This window comes from Juglans microcarpa x Juglans regia, chromosome 4D (genome assembly GCF_004785595.1).
Source record: "Juglans microcarpa x Juglans regia isolate MS1-56 chromosome 4D, Jm3101_v1.0, whole genome shotgun sequence".
NCBI classification, from domain to species: Eukaryota; Viridiplantae; Streptophyta; class Magnoliopsida; order Fagales; family Juglandaceae; genus Juglans; species Juglans microcarpa x Juglans regia.
Genome location: NC_054600.1, coordinates 32,965,079 through 32,980,686, shown reverse-complemented (window position 1 = coordinate 32,980,686; position 15,608 = coordinate 32,965,079). Strand labels below are relative to the sequence as shown.

General features: G+C 34.5%; 2 protein-coding genes across 2 annotated transcripts; one reads left to right on the top strand and one right to left on the bottom strand.

Annotated features, from left to right (window-relative positions):
• The first annotated feature begins 280 nt into the window (after positions 1 to 280).
• On the top strand, positions 281 to 3,514 carry LOC121261187 (indole-3-pyruvate monooxygenase YUCCA6-like). The gene is made up of 4 exons (XM_041163420.1): positions 281 to 1,401; positions 2,180 to 2,428; positions 2,743 to 2,868; positions 3,013 to 3,514. Exons 1-4 carry the CDS (start codon positions 706 to 708, stop codon positions 3,247 to 3,249), a joined length of 1,308 nt encoding a protein of 435 aa, XP_041019354.1. The 5' UTR covers positions 281 to 705; the 3' UTR covers positions 3,250 to 3,514.
• Positions 3,515 to 12,536: 9,022 nt separating this feature from the next.
• On the bottom strand, positions 12,537 to 15,608 carry LOC121261188 (GTP-binding protein At2g22870). Its single transcript, XM_041163423.1, has 5 exons — positions 15,039 to 15,608; positions 14,372 to 14,441; positions 13,730 to 13,892; positions 12,959 to 13,211; positions 12,537 to 12,832 (listed from the first exon to the last, which is right to left on the bottom strand). The coding sequence occupies exons 1-4, from the start codon at positions 15,514 to 15,516 to the stop codon at positions 12,993 to 12,995; spliced, it is 930 nt and encodes a 309-aa protein (XP_041019357.1). The 5' UTR covers positions 15,517 to 15,608; the 3' UTR covers positions 12,537 to 12,832; positions 12,959 to 12,992.

Sequence of the window (15,608 nt, the reverse complement as noted above, 5' to 3'; positions counted from 1 at the left end):
TAAGGGATTGAACATGAACAAGGGTTTTTTTTTTTCTTTTTTTAAAAAAAGAAAAAAGGGGGACCACAACTGTAGCTCATTGTTGCTAATATTATAATATTATTAAAATGCATATATATGTATATATTTATTTCATCCCCACTTGGATGTATGAATTCCCTTTCCCACTGAGCCTGAATTCCTTCATATTAATGAGAACGAAAGGAATATATACATACATACATATATATATATATATATATATGGATACATATTAGCATCTCTCTCTCTCTCTCTCTCTCTCTCTCTCTCTCTCTCGGTGTGCGCTGTATCTGTTGAATGCTGATTTTGCCCTCGAGTTGTTGCTAATGCCTCCGCTTAATCCTCCATTGGACAACAGAGATTTCAAAAATAAAACCATATACTCATTCTCGTAAGTGGATAAGACCCTTCTTATAATCTACTCCAAATTTCAAGGAATCCCTTCACAAGCCTAATCTTCCTTTAGATAAGAAAGAAAATTACCCACCTAGTCTGATCAGCCTCGTCCCTGAAAAACACTCTTGAGCCGTAGAGATCATCAGAAACATATTTAGAGAGTCAGCTATCCCAAATGGTATGTTGTTCTTCACTTGTGCTCTTTTTGATCTTGAACTTAACCACAGCCTATTGAAGCTCAGAACCTCAATCTAGCCTAGCCATTTCCTTGCACTGTTTGTTCTGTTCATGGAGCAGTACTTGAGAGAGATACAAGGAAAACAAGTTCATGATCCTTTTTTTGTAGACAAAGCTAACAGGCCATCGTTGTCACGATGCGAGTACGTTGACGGACCGGTGATCGTGGGCGCAGGGCCATCGGGACTCGCGGCCGCAGCTTGTCTCAAAGAAAAAGGTGTACCGTACGTTGTTCTTGAGAGATCCAATTGCATAGCTTCGTTGTGGCAGCTCAAGACCTATGATCGTCTTCGACTTCATTTGCCAAAGCAGTTTTGCGAGCTTCCATTCATGGGTTTCCCAAGTGATTTCCCTACTTACCCTACAAAGCAACAATTTATTAAGTACTTGGAGGATTATGCCAATACGTTTGATATTAAGCCGCGGTTCAATGAGACTGTGGCACATGCGGAGTATGATTCTACCCTTGGGTTTTGGCGCGTGAAGAGTGCGGGACTCAAAGGTGATACAGAGTATGTTTGCCGCTGTTTGGTCGTGGCGACGGGGGAGAATGCAGAGCCGGTGGTGCCGCAGATAGATGGAATGGGGGAATTTGGAGGGCCAATCAGGCATACAAGTTTGTATAAGAGCGGGGATGAGTTCAGACTGAAAAAAGTTTTGGTGGTTGGCTGTGGGAATTCAGGCATGGAGGTGTGTTTGGATCTCTGCAACCATATGGCTAAGCCCTCTATTGTGGTCAGAGACTCGGTAAGTATTATTACCCATGTCCCTTCTCTCTAGATCTCTTTTCCTTCTATCTTTCTCGGGGCGTGCACTAAAGCAAAAAGGAAAAGAAAAAAAAAAAAAAAAAAAGTTCTTGATTTTGTTTGGTAATTTATTGATTTGTCCCTCCAAGTCCCAGAATTTTTACTTCATAAGATTAAAAACAGTTTGAAACGAATTTCTAGGTTTCTTTTGTTTGTTCTTTCATTTTGTATTAAAGGCTTTTCCACAAATGGAGGACAGAAACTTACAATAAATAACTGTATTAAAATTTAAAGCAGTCTGCGATTGGTTTTTCAGTGTCTTGATCAAACATGATGAATAACCAGGGTAATCCCATTTCGCTGCTTTTTTGTTTCCCATGTACACTTTTCGTGCAATGTCTGGATCGACATTCATTTCATGATCTATGGCTGTTCTGTGCGTTGGAGCTTGATCAGGTTCAAGCTCCACTCCAACGGTTTATTCCTATATAATCAAGCATGATCTTGGAAAGTATAATATTAATTTCCATCTTTTCATGACTTTCTTGGAATTCCCATTTAATTTTCTCGATCAGCATGCGCAGCATTGGCCAGAAACAATCCTTAAACATAGAGAAGCATGGCCAGGAGGCCAGCAAAATTAGGTCCATTGATCACTGTAGCAAAATAAGGGGCTTGCTCATACATCAACTCCACCTTTTCTTGTTTTCAGATTTTGGTCACTTTTCATCAATTAGCTTTTTGGGTGAAACCCCCCCTTTTTTGTTGTTGGTTCGAAGGTGCACGTCCTACCACAAGAGATGCTGGGAAAATCAACTTTTGGGCTGTCGATGTGGTTGCTCAAGTGGCTGCCCATGCGCCTTGTCGATCGGATCCTGCTGATCGTGTCATGGCTCTTGCTCGGCAACACTGCTCGATTTGGATTGGACCGGCCGCACTTGGGTCCCCTTGAACTCAAAAATCTGTCCGGAAAGACCCCAGTGTTAGATGTTGGAACGCTCGCCAAGATCAAAAGTGGAGACATTAAGGTATAACTTGCCTTTGTATCTAATCAAACCCCACTTTATATATATTTTTTGCCTGTAGGAAATTTTCATAGATCTTACTATATTTTGTCAAATGATTGTACTTAGATACGCTTTTGTTGATGGCATACTGCTTTTTTATTATTGAATGAAGTGACAAACTTTTGCCCACTTTTGTGTAATATTTCTGTTCCACTTTAATTATATTCGCATCAGATTTTTTTTTTTTTTTTCCATTCGAATATTATATATATAATTGTGGTTCAAGTACGCCCTAAATTTAGTTTATCTAACTCTGTTACTGTGTGTTGGTTTAGGTATTTCCCGGCATTAAGAGGCTAAAAGCTGGTTATACCGTAGAATTTGTTGATGGGAAAAGAGAGAACTTTGACGCCATTATTTTAGCAACCGGATACAGAAGCAACGTACCCTCTTGGCTTGAGGTACCAGCTTTCATTGTCTTCCTTTTTTTAAGTATTTCTAGTATCTTGATCATGATGTTAAACCTAGCTAGCTAGCTATAGCGCTTTATATAGCTGAATAGATCACTAATTATAGGGAGATATATGGACTTGATTAATTGTCAGGAGGGAGAAATGTTTTCAAAGAAAGATGGGTTCCCTCGAAAGGCATTTCCAAATGGTTGGAAAGGCGAGTGTGGGCTGTATGCAGTGGGGTTTACGAAACGCGGACTACTTGGAGCATCAATGGATGCCAAAAGAATAGCGGAGGACATCGAACGGTGTAGGAAAGTGGAGGCAAATAAGCAAAATATGTCTTTTGCTGCTGGCTCAGCACTTGATATGCAAAGGTCATTATCTTGATTTTGTCGAGTTAGAGATGTAGAAATCGATTGAGAAAGTGATAGATAGATGGATGATTGGAGGCATAATTCGAGCTTTTTGCCTTGGTCGTCATCATCATGATTTTGCCGATATCGATCAGTTAGATCAGGTATAAAAATTGATTGGAGAAAGTACACCTAGCTAGCTAGCTGTGATCAGTGATGAGATCATATACATTTTTTTCATCTTCAATATTTTCACTTTCCTTCTTCTCAAGCAAATTCTATCTTTATGATGATGGCCGGCCGAGGTAAATGTACGGCGACGTATCCTACGAGGCCATCATTGGAGGGTTAATTTTCTTAATTCTATGTTTCTTGAGTACGTATCAAATTAAGATGTTGGTACTGCTCTTGATCCAATTGAAAGTTGGAAGAAAGAGTTGAATCGGTGGACCCTTATCTTTCCAAGTGACACGTGCCAGCTAGATCATCATGGGAAGGTGGCTTTTAGAGTGAAGAAAAAGGATCCATCGACGATGCTGGTCTTAATTTGTTTTAGGGATCACCTGATTAATTAAGCGCTATTTGTACATGATCATCTTGTGCATTACCTTTATCTCTAATTAGGCATGACTTGCTATAGAAAACCCAAAAAAAAAAAAAAAAAAAAAAAGAGGAGACAGTTCAAAGTTATTGATCAAAGCGATGTTTAATTGGTAGTTGTTTGCTCTTTGTGATTTATGACTATATATACGTTTTTTTTAACTTTTACATTTTTTAATTCCCACGGGATTTAGATGAGAGTCATGTTACGTCGTCGTTTTTTGTGTTTGCCAGCTCTATTAATTAATTCATGTAAGCGTTTGAGATTAATTGGAAAGATCATAGATGATGATCACTTCTGATGAAAATCTTAAAGATCGAGTACTTGATCTACGGCTGGCCTTTTCTATATATATTTGCCTACGAAAACGTACCAAGTAATTAATTACTTCTGGCCTGCATTTTTGCTATCGAAATGATTTCATACAAGCAGGAGCTAGCTAGCTAGGACCACCGCTTTGCAACAGAAGAAAATCCTATTAAATGCACCCATTTAATTGCCATTATTAATTAATGTGTCTTGTATCCCTTGTTACACTAGTAATAGTAGGATTGATTATGCAAGCATCATATACTCCTATTAAATTATATCGCCCAACTACTCAAAAAATAGCTAGCTAGGTATGATGCCCCAAAAAGAAAAAAGCTAGTCATGCAGCATGTGAAGTACCATTAATTCATCATTTTGGGACGTTCATTGTCTGTCTTTGGTATTTTCGACTTTTAGTAAGGGCCGGAGACCAATTCCATCAAATTAATTAGAAAAAAAAAAAAAATTATAGCAATATTCTTCAAATGATCAGGACTGTCCTCCTTCGATCTGGTACCCACTAGCTAATTGCACTGCTAGCTTTTCGAGCTTAGAAAATATGCAGCTTTCGTCTTCCTTTTCAGTATGCGCGCGCGCATGCAGGAGCAATTAGCAGCTATATATAATATTATATCATATATATATATATATATATATATAATTATAAAGATAATAAGGAAGAAATTGCTTAGGGGTGATCAGTTCCGAAAGTTCACGCCGTACGGGGGGATTTTTTCGGTCACGTGTACAATTCTGATATTTTTTATAAAAAAGAATTATTTTTAAAGATCAGAACACTGCTTTTACATGTAATCTTATTGATATAACTCTAACATCTAAAATAGAGATCTGAAATTCGAAACTCATATTCCTCAACTAAAAAAAAAAAAAAACGTGGCTAATTAAATTAATTATTCCAAAATTTGGTAAAACTATAAGTTCAAAACGGTCACTTAATTAACAGAATCATGCATGCATAAGATCGAGAATTTGAAAACTTCAGCAAGTATTCCAATCCCATCAAGCTGAAAACTATATATGCGGAGGATATTCCAAGTATAATTGAGGCAATAAATATCCGATTTGAGAAACAGTCATATATATATAATTAATGATCGATCGATTTGAGAAATATCTGATTTACATGCAATCTGATCATGATAGTCATGTATCAATAATTAATGATGGATCGATTTGTAAGATAAGTTTTTATAATATACCTTTATATAGATCAAATAATATTTGATCTCCTGCTAGACTATTAAGTACGATATATATTTAACCCTATAAATTAATCCAATTTTTGATCTGATTGTTCGCTTTAATTAGTACGTAACTGCCAATCACCATGGGCTGGGTTTTGACATTATTTATGTATTAATTTGATCAAATATCCCGCATTTTTCTTTTTCATACTAATCATAAATACTACTCATGAGTATATACCCAAAGTACAGTACTGTACGTACGTTGAAGTACTGGAAATTCAAAGAACGTTTGATTCACATATTATTAAATGCACAAAAGCTGATATGCATAAACTTTATGTACATAAAGCTTTTTTAAAACAAATATATATGAGTGTGTGTATATATATATATATATATATATATATAAATTAAGTTAGGTAGGACGTTCCAATAAACGTTTTCGGGTCATGCATGAGTACAGGTTGGTGCTGTATCGATCCCCAATATTATATATCGCTAAAATAATTTAGGATAAGTTTAGATAGATAGTTCAGATAAGATGAGATAAAATATTTTGTTAAAAGTTGAATAAAATATTATTAAAATATTATTTTGTAATATTATTTTTATTTAAAATTTTAAAATTATTGAATTGTTTATTATATTTTTGTATAAAAATTTAAAATAATTATAAAATAAAATAAAATAAGATAAAATGTTTTACGTATCCGAAGACACGGCCTGTTCAACGAAATATACTTTTCCATGACTCGTCTACGACATAATGTTTTTGACAGACAGCAAACGTAAAATCAATTAGTCAAAATCTAAAAGACATACAGTTGACTAGCCAAAAAACAAAAAACAACAACAAAAAAGCTAAATAGCGTAAATGTTTGCATGCATGCATGTGCGCGCATGTAACTACACATATATACATATATATATATATATATATATATATATATTCTGTAATAAACGAGCTTGAAAATTCTTATGTATATAGACATGGAATGGAAGTGTTAGTTAGGGTGTCTAAACTTGCAGTTGGTGCCTTGCAGGTGGGGTTTTTTCCGACCGCATAATGATACAAATCGAATCTTTGGCTTGACAACAAGGACATTAATACAAGAGAGAGAGATCAACATCAAAAGGGTTTTTCTTCATCTCCAATTCTATTTAAGGTTACTTTTGACATGTAAGAGTCTATCTAAATAATAGTAAAATAGTAATTAATTATTTATAAATAATAATAAAATAGTATGCAACCGGCATGCAGCAATGGAAGGTTAGCAACACTGTACGTAATTTGTATGGCCCATGAGACCCTCCAGATGGTCACCATTATTAGATCTCTTTTGGGCCTTTTATTATTAATTATTATTTTGAATAAACTGTATCTGTATGTCCTTTCTTCTTCCTCCTTTTTCTAACATCTTTCTTCTGATTTTAGGGGAAGGTGATGGGTCAAAGCTGGCAAAGACCGATGCATGGGGTCATCACTTAAATTTCCATCCTCAAACTATGTCTTAAAAAAGTTGCAGACTCCAATATTATCTTCACATATATTTCGAACGAGTAAAGATATTATCTTCATGATCCATCCTGCCCGGCCCACGTAAATTTTCCGATACCCCGGCCATCTCGATGATATATTCCGCACGTCTCTCCGTCAACCGGATAAATTGGGATAATTATAAGAAGATCAAGTTCGAAAACCACTAACTTTAACAGATTCAATTAGGAATTAGAGAGTGTAGCTAGTCGCTAACAGCTTCCAGGTCCCTTTTCTCTAGAATCTCACCCAAAAACGAAAGCAGGTTGAGGGTGGTGGGAGCTTCGGCTCCTCCCTCCCTCCCTCTCTATCCAGATGTTGTTTTCATGTGTTTTGTTTGATTTTTCAGGTTAAATAAAGGTGAAATGCCAATCTGGGATTTTTCAGCAACCAAAAGGCTACACACGTCCCACCACGGTGTTCCTCAGTCGTCGATCTTCTAGTCTATCGAACGTGGCACTAAAAGGAGCTGCGCGTAGCACACACGCTAGTTGAAGGTGCGTGTGTGGCTTCCATGCACCACTACGAGAAGCTTTTTGTCGACGCCACGCATGGTGTTTCTAGGGCCAGTGACGCCGAGTTTTCAAGATCGACAATCAGGCTAACTCTTAGAGTGGCGCGTGTCTTTCATGCGCCACTATAACCCTTTGCCCAGTGTTTTTGTTCAGTCCAGTGTTTTTATTTGAAGATCTATTTTTTTCAATTTTTTCCTATGTATTTTTTGTTCTGCCTTTTGTTGTTAGTTAAAAATAAAAAGAAATAGGCTATTGACTTGGTGTCCATAGCAGAAGAGTACCTCGCCTCCTTTAGAGGAGGGGAATTGTTTAGTTCTGTTTTTATAGAGCGCTTTTCTTTTTGACATTTATTAGGAAATAGTTTATAAAAGTTAAAACAATATCCGCCACAAAAAAAATTTGTAGGTGAGGAAGCCCCTAACAGATGAATAGTTTGGTTGATAATCTAGATTTTTCTTATATTGATTAGTCACAGTTATAACTTCAGATTTATTGAATAAAATGAAATCTATTTCCATCAAATAAAAAATTAGGAATTAGAAATTCATGATAAGAAAAAGATCATATGGTATAATTAAGAGTACTTAAGTGCATAATATATTGAGCCAATGCCTATATATAGATCTTCAGCTTAAAGAGACCCTAATTATTGGGTGCTCGGCCGCGACCGATGAGTAGAGTGGTATTATCGGCATGAAAATTGATATCTATTCATTATCATTTTAGTGATCTTCCACTGATCAACATTTTTCAGCGTACGTGGTATATATCAAATGACTGATTGACAATTGACAAAAGAATTATAAAATAGAATAGAATGAGAAATAAAAAGAGATGATGTTGCATGGCCGGCACATGTAGGTGGAGAAGTCAATTAGCAAATACCCTTTCTACCCTTTTTGGTTGGAAGAAAAGTGTAAACCATGAGAATTTTCATATAGTATATACTATATATATATGAGGATCATATCAGCCCATCCCGCCACATCCTATCTAGGATGAGCAATTAGAATTTTTTTTTTTTTTTTTTCCTTTTTGGGAACAAGGATGCATGCATGGTACCCGGTTAATATAATTACAACCATGTACGTACGTGTACCTAGTTCGGCCCCCATTAATATTTATTCAACTGATCCAAAATCCATCAATTATTCTATATATGATAGTACTACTACTGGATGTAGGGACTAATTAAGACGTGACATCTGAACCTTTTGTCCCGCTTGATCATCATTTCGATCCGTTCTTGTTTAATTCTTAGATAATGATATATAGAAACTCCACTGCTATGATCTCATGAATATTAAAGTTGCGTTTGAATATTGAATTGAGTTTTTAAATTTTTTATAAATAGTAATGAGTTGAGTAATAAAGAAAATTATGTGGAATCCATATAAACTGAGTTTAAATTGTGTTTAGATGTTAAGATAAGTTTAGTACTTTTTATAAAAAATTAAAAAAAAATTGTAGGTTTCACGTATAAATATGTTTTAAGTTAAAAAAGGTTATGGGTCTCATGTTTAAAAATGTTTTGAGTTGGGATGAGTTTAACAATTTAAAAATTGAGTATTTGGGTGTTAAATTTAACTTAAAATTGAACTGAACTCAACTGAACTAGTTCAATAACCATTAGAAGCAATTGTTGATTATCCTATACATATATATATTCTACTAAGTACGTAACATGACTAATTATTGTTGGAAAAATAAAAATAAAAATTCATTGGCTATTAAACTATATCGCGTCAATATATAGACCAGTACTTATAAGAAGATCATGATGCATCAAAGTTGAAAATTAAAAATTTGAAAGAAAAATTCCATATGACTTTTTCTTTTTTTTTTTCCCTCTAATTCAGTTACGTAGAGTACGTGACTGTTGCTGTTGGCCAGACAATTTTAGCCCCCGAAGACACGATCGAGATCTAAATATTTTTTTGGATCAAAAGGACAAATGCATGGAAAACAGTCATACATACGTAGGGAAGGTGACATTAGCTAGTGGGATGGTCAATGGTCATAAATCATGCATCGCTTATTTCCAATCCCATCGATGATCCATAGCTAGCGATGAAAATGACGACTTTGAAGACTTGTCATTTTGCCTTTTTTCTTTAATGATAAATAGAAAATATGAACAGTCGATTCAGTTGTTTGATTATTGAACAGTATGGATTAATTGCAATCTGTCTCGGACTCACTTCTTTGTTTTGGTAATTCGATTGCTTAGTTCTTTGGTAGCTTTCCTTGAACGAATTAGCTGCTGCTTGTTTGAAGGACGTACATGACCTAAAGGCTTTCATACCAAAACAATCTTAATCCTCAAGCATTTTATCTTAATTCCAATTATACTTTTAGTAAATCATTTCGCAAAATTTATTTTTAAAAATATTTTCATATAATTAAATTTATATAATATCTTAAATTTATTTTATAATAAAAATAATTTTATAATTTAACATATCATATAACTTAATTTATAAATTTATTTTAATAAAATATTTTTGTGATCAAAGCGGGTGTATGAAATATTATGCACGCGCGACCACCTAAAAGTTTAGGTATTTTGAACTTGAAGGTCGTACGTGTGTCAGGGGAAAAGAACCAGCTTAGAGAACCCAGAAGAAAAGAAACTTAAAATGGTCCTTTCAGGACTTGTTTGTTTTCAGAGATGAGATGAGATGAGATGAGTTGAGATTAAAATTAAAAAGTTAAATAAAATATTATTAGAATATATTTTTTAATATTATTTTTATTTTGAGATTTGAAAAAATTAAATTATTTATTTTATTTTGTATGGGTATTTAAAAAAATTATAATGATAAGGTGAAATGAAATGAGATGAGATGAGATGTTTCCTGAAAACAAACGAGGCGTTTATTCATGTCCACAAACTAATGATAGGTCATTCCACGATGAACGTACGTACAAATGGTGCACATGGTCAGAAATTATCAGCAGCAGTACCGTCTAATTATTCAGGGTGTTTTTAAAATCGATTTAATTGAATATAAATGATATTCACACAATAAAATATTTCACAACATATTTTCTAAAATATGTTAAAAAATAAATATATTTTTATAAAATAATGTTAGTTTTATAAGATATTTTATAAAAATACCTCTTATTTTAAAATATTACCATGTAAAGTGTTGTAAAAAATTATATATATTTACCACTTTTCTTAATTGAATGTGGTCCAAAACATTGATTATTCTAACGGTTTGATAGATACATATGCATTGCAAATGGACCATTCAATTGGCTGTCACAAACTCTGCATCAGATTCGATGGCTGGAAGTTATGAATCAATAAGACGTCAGAAATCAGACGGTGCATGCAGCAAATATATATACATGACTTGGCTCCTGTTTCATTTATTCTAATCTAATCATGTTTTCAATTAACGTACAACCATTGGCAGAAGAAAAATGATTTACATATAATATTTTATATAATTATATTTTAAATGTGAAATATTTTTATAAAATATCTTATAAAAGTAATATAATTTTATAAAAAAAATTTTTATTTTATAATATTGTTGTGTAATGTATTGTATAATATGTTGTGTGTATATCATTACTCTTAATAAAACATGAGGGTTCATCAAAATACTTACTTTTCCAATTTCCTAAAAGTTTTGGCAAATAGTAGCACCTCTGCCTAATTTGAGATAATGTATTAATTATAAAAATATTTTACAAAAAATTAATCTATAATTTGATGCAGTATATAATATATTAGATTGTAAATTTATTTTTATTATAAAATAAATCTAATATATTATAAAGTCATATCATTCTGTAAATCTATCTCTATAGAATCTCTTTGTAACTATAACATTTCTCTAATTTTATAATATGAGATCACTTCAGATGTTTCCAAATTTCACGACTGCAAATAATAAAATATAATAAAGTGGGGAGTAACTTATAACCTATATTTTAATATTATATTAAATCATCGTATTTTTAATATTAATACGATTTTAAATCACTATTTGGTTTAAAAATATTATCTATTTCATGTTATTGTTATTTCTAGAATTCTGTTCCGAAAAGAAAAGAAAAATAATAATAAATATTTTGGGTCCATGCAAATCCGATTTTAAACTTCTGGCTAAATACGAATTCGTTTAATGGGCTAGAGCCTAGAGGCCTACTCTGGAGGCAATTGCGCACGTATCATACCCGATAGGCAAGTTGTTCCTAAGGCCCACTAACCCATATGTGTATAGGTAGGTTCGTTTGTAGTCAACTCAGGATCCAATTGCCAAAAAAAAACCCTAAACCCTAATTTCACAACGGGAATTGAGACCTTGTAATCTAAGGCTTCGTTTGGAAATACAATTCATCCCAACTCATTATTATAATTTTTTCAAATTCTAACACAAAATATAATAAATAATTCAACTTTTTTAAATCCCAAAACAATAATAATAATAAATAATATTCTAATAATATTTTATCAACTCAACTCAACTCATTTCAACATTCAAACGCACTCTAAGAGTACTGGTATTGAACTAGTCAAATGTTAGTGAAATTTAAAATATAGCTAAATTTTGTATAAATAACCTGCATTGAACTAGCTAAAAACCTTCAACTAAACTTTGAACTACAGTAACTCTAAAAGAATTTCTAAATTTGAAGAGTCATTATTCACCCATTAAACCCATATTTTATTCACAAATAATCAACAACGGTTTTTTTATTCTCAAATTTTATTCACAAGTTAGAATTATTGACAATGGAAGAATTTTAACTAATATATAGTGCATTTGTAAAATATAAAAAATATATAATATTATTAAAATATATAATATTATATTATTATTTTAACTTCAAGATAAAACCTCAACTTTTAGCCAAGTAACTAAGCACTTACATAATTGTTGCCGCGACACGCCATGTTTTGAGGATTCGATGTAAGAGGTCAATGCATCTATGAGAAAGCATGAAATGTGGATTAGGCTCCTAAATGTTTTCGACAATATTCAATGTTGGAGTTTATATAAAATGTTACTGTGTTAAAATATTTGAGGCCCACCAACTTCACAGTGCTTGTATTTCTTTCTTCTTCCCTGGAGCTTCTGAACCAAGCAGCAATATATTTAACTTAACTGCAAGTTTGCAACGATTCAGTTGGTCGATCAATTATAAAATTAAAATAAAATATTTTAGAGGTTTGAGTAAAATTCACTTCTACAATAACAAAAGAACAAAGGATTGATTCCATGGTTAAGGAGTACAACTTCCAGGCTCCGATTATTCAGTATCCAGCTCCCTTCCGACTATTCTCTTTTTTCCGTGAATCTGTTGGGGTTAGTTTAGGATCTTACAGCTTCTTCATGGAGGGTTCGCAGCATCAACAATTTCTTCATCAAGATTCAAGATGAAACACTTTCCTCTTTACTTTTCTTCGTCAGAAACATGCGAGGCTGCGAAATTTAACATGTCAATCTATTTACATCAACAAAATCAACAAGATCTCACTTAGATATTTAGAGCATTAGCAACAAAAATGTCGATAAAACCCTATACAGCAAGGTTTAAAGATTACACACCTAATCAGAACAGGAAGGCTTGACAAAGTAATTCTTAGTGCTTGAGCCAATAATTCCGGAGCTGAGCCATATGCAGTAATATCTCATCGCGACCTTGATTGGTAACACTGCTAGTCATAATCCACGGTGGTGCTGTCTGGAAGAAGCTTCGTATCAAATCCTGAAAATCATTCACATGTTCTTCTGGCCTCCTACCTCCATTCTTTCTCTTCTTGCGCTTGTCACATTTGGTGAAGATCAGAGTCATGGGAATCTAAGAAAAAATATACACACCTTCGTAAAGTGGTTATGCCAAACCAGAAAATCAAATCTGCTTACGATACAAGCATAATGAGAAACTAAAATCTTGCTGGCTAGTTAAGTTGGAGGATGCAAGACAAGAGTGCAAGCAACCGCATGCATCAACTAGAGGAAAAAATAAGCAGCAGCAATCAGTAAGAAATGTTTACTGAACACTTCTCTGGGAACTCGAGCCTAGAATTATAGGTGGTGCCAATCTATATCGCACCCATAAGTGGGCCCCAAACAGCTAAAGAGTGGTGGTGATTCATGGAAAACAGAAAACATGACTGTTATTGTTGATAGCCATCAACCTAAGCAGGGAAATAAGCCAAATATACACGAGACTTTTTTTATAGGCCCATACACAACGGATTAATAATTGGAAATGATTGCATAGTTTACAGATGAAGTTTTGGTCGTTTTAATTATCTAATATGATCACATCTTTCCTTTTTTTTTCCAATAGCAAGTTATAGGAAAGGATATTACCTGATTCTCACCCAGCCAACTAGCATACTCAAGATCGATTTTTTTGGCAGGAATGCTAGCATCTATGAGAAGAAACACAGAAACTAGCGTCGGTCGGTTCAGGAAATAGTCTTTAGTAAACTTCTCCCAGTCTATACGAAGTTCCTGTGGTGCAGCTGCATACCTATTAAGCATGCACGATGGACAATGCCACAACAATTAATTTGAATGATTAGAACAGAAACAGGGGAAACAGTGGAATCAATCTCTGGTTGATAGGTGATCATATTGAAAAATCCTTCCAAAATCTGAGTTATGAGAGAAGTCATGGATTTTTATAACTCGTTCAAAAATTAATAGCAAGTAAAATTGTTTACAGAAACTTCTATCTAACGAAAATTACACTATGTTATATTGGAAAATAAAGAATAATTAAAACAGATAAAGTGACGGGGATCCAAGTTCCAGAAGAGTGCTACACCTTGAAGGCCTGAGTTTTTTAATCCCTAAAAAGCACCAGCATATCATACCAATCATTTTATATACTTTTCCTGTACCATTTTTCACCTTTTCAATAATTTTTGTTCTAATCAATAGATTCAAAGTACAGAAAATAAACAAAGAACCTCATAAGAAGCAATTACTCATGACTTTCAGCCATACCCATATCCAGGCAGATCCACGAGGTACCAGCTATCATTGATCCTAAAATGGTTGATGCATTGAGTCTTCCCTTCAATGCAAAAAAAAAAAAAGGGGGAAAATGAATAGTTAACTCAGATTCTTAAGAGCAATTGCAGCCCACAGGTACCAGCTATCACTGATCCTAAAAAAATAGCAAAAATGGGATCATATAGATATCCTTTCAACACAACATAGGCCATCCGATTAGTGAACCGGAATGGTCGAAGCTCTTCATCTCGCCTCATTTATGAAAGATAGACACATTAGTGAAGAAGAAAAGCAATGGCACGTGTAAGGAAATTCGAATATCTCTAAGCAGTTAGGCTGTTTACAAAAAGTGAACTAGGGCAAGCATAAGTTGGTGAACATTGCAATCACATAATCATTTGTCACCGGCATCAGTGCCTAGACATTCTCACGGTCTCACCCTCCAAGTTCAATTAATTCCAAAAAATGTAACAAATTCACATCTCAAACTACCGAGAGGAAAAAAAACATTGCATAATTGTAAGAGTATTGCTAGTTTATAGAGCATCCGTATGTCCAGTGAATCAACCAAATGATACATGAAACGAATAAAAATCAAGAACCCAATACAAACACTTGACCCCTAAAAAACTGAATCCAATCCAAGTAACAGTCTCACCAGGTTTCTTGGACGTAAGAGCGAGGCGCTTGCGGCGTACAAGCGAGTTGAGCAGCGAGGATTTGCCGACGTTGGAGCGGCCGACAAGGGCAAACTCGGGAAGTCCATCGGAGGGGCAATCCTGGGTCCTGACACTGCTTTTGATAAATTCGGCTTGCATAATCTGAGCGTCCCTCGCGTACTTGCTCAGCAAAATATTCGAGCCCTTCAAGATTCTCGAACTCAAACTCAATGTGGAAGTATCGGAAGAGATGTCTGTTTCCGGAGGGATGAAGAGTTTTTCAAGCGAAATTTGGACGTGGGTCTCTTCCTCCGGTATTTCGATACTGTGGGTGCGTTCAGAGGCCGTTGAGAGGGTGGATTTAATAATGGGTATTTTGAATTTAGGCGGAAAGTTGAAATGGGTTTTGCAAAGAGGTGATGCCCTTGTCAGAAAGAGCGACGGCTGGAATCTGGGAAGCTGAAGAAGCACGACCATATTCCTCTCTCTCACAGTGTCTCCACCAATTTCTCTCTCTACTTCGGGAGGAGAACCTGGAGAAGGCCTAGCACCTCTGGAGCGAAAAGTCT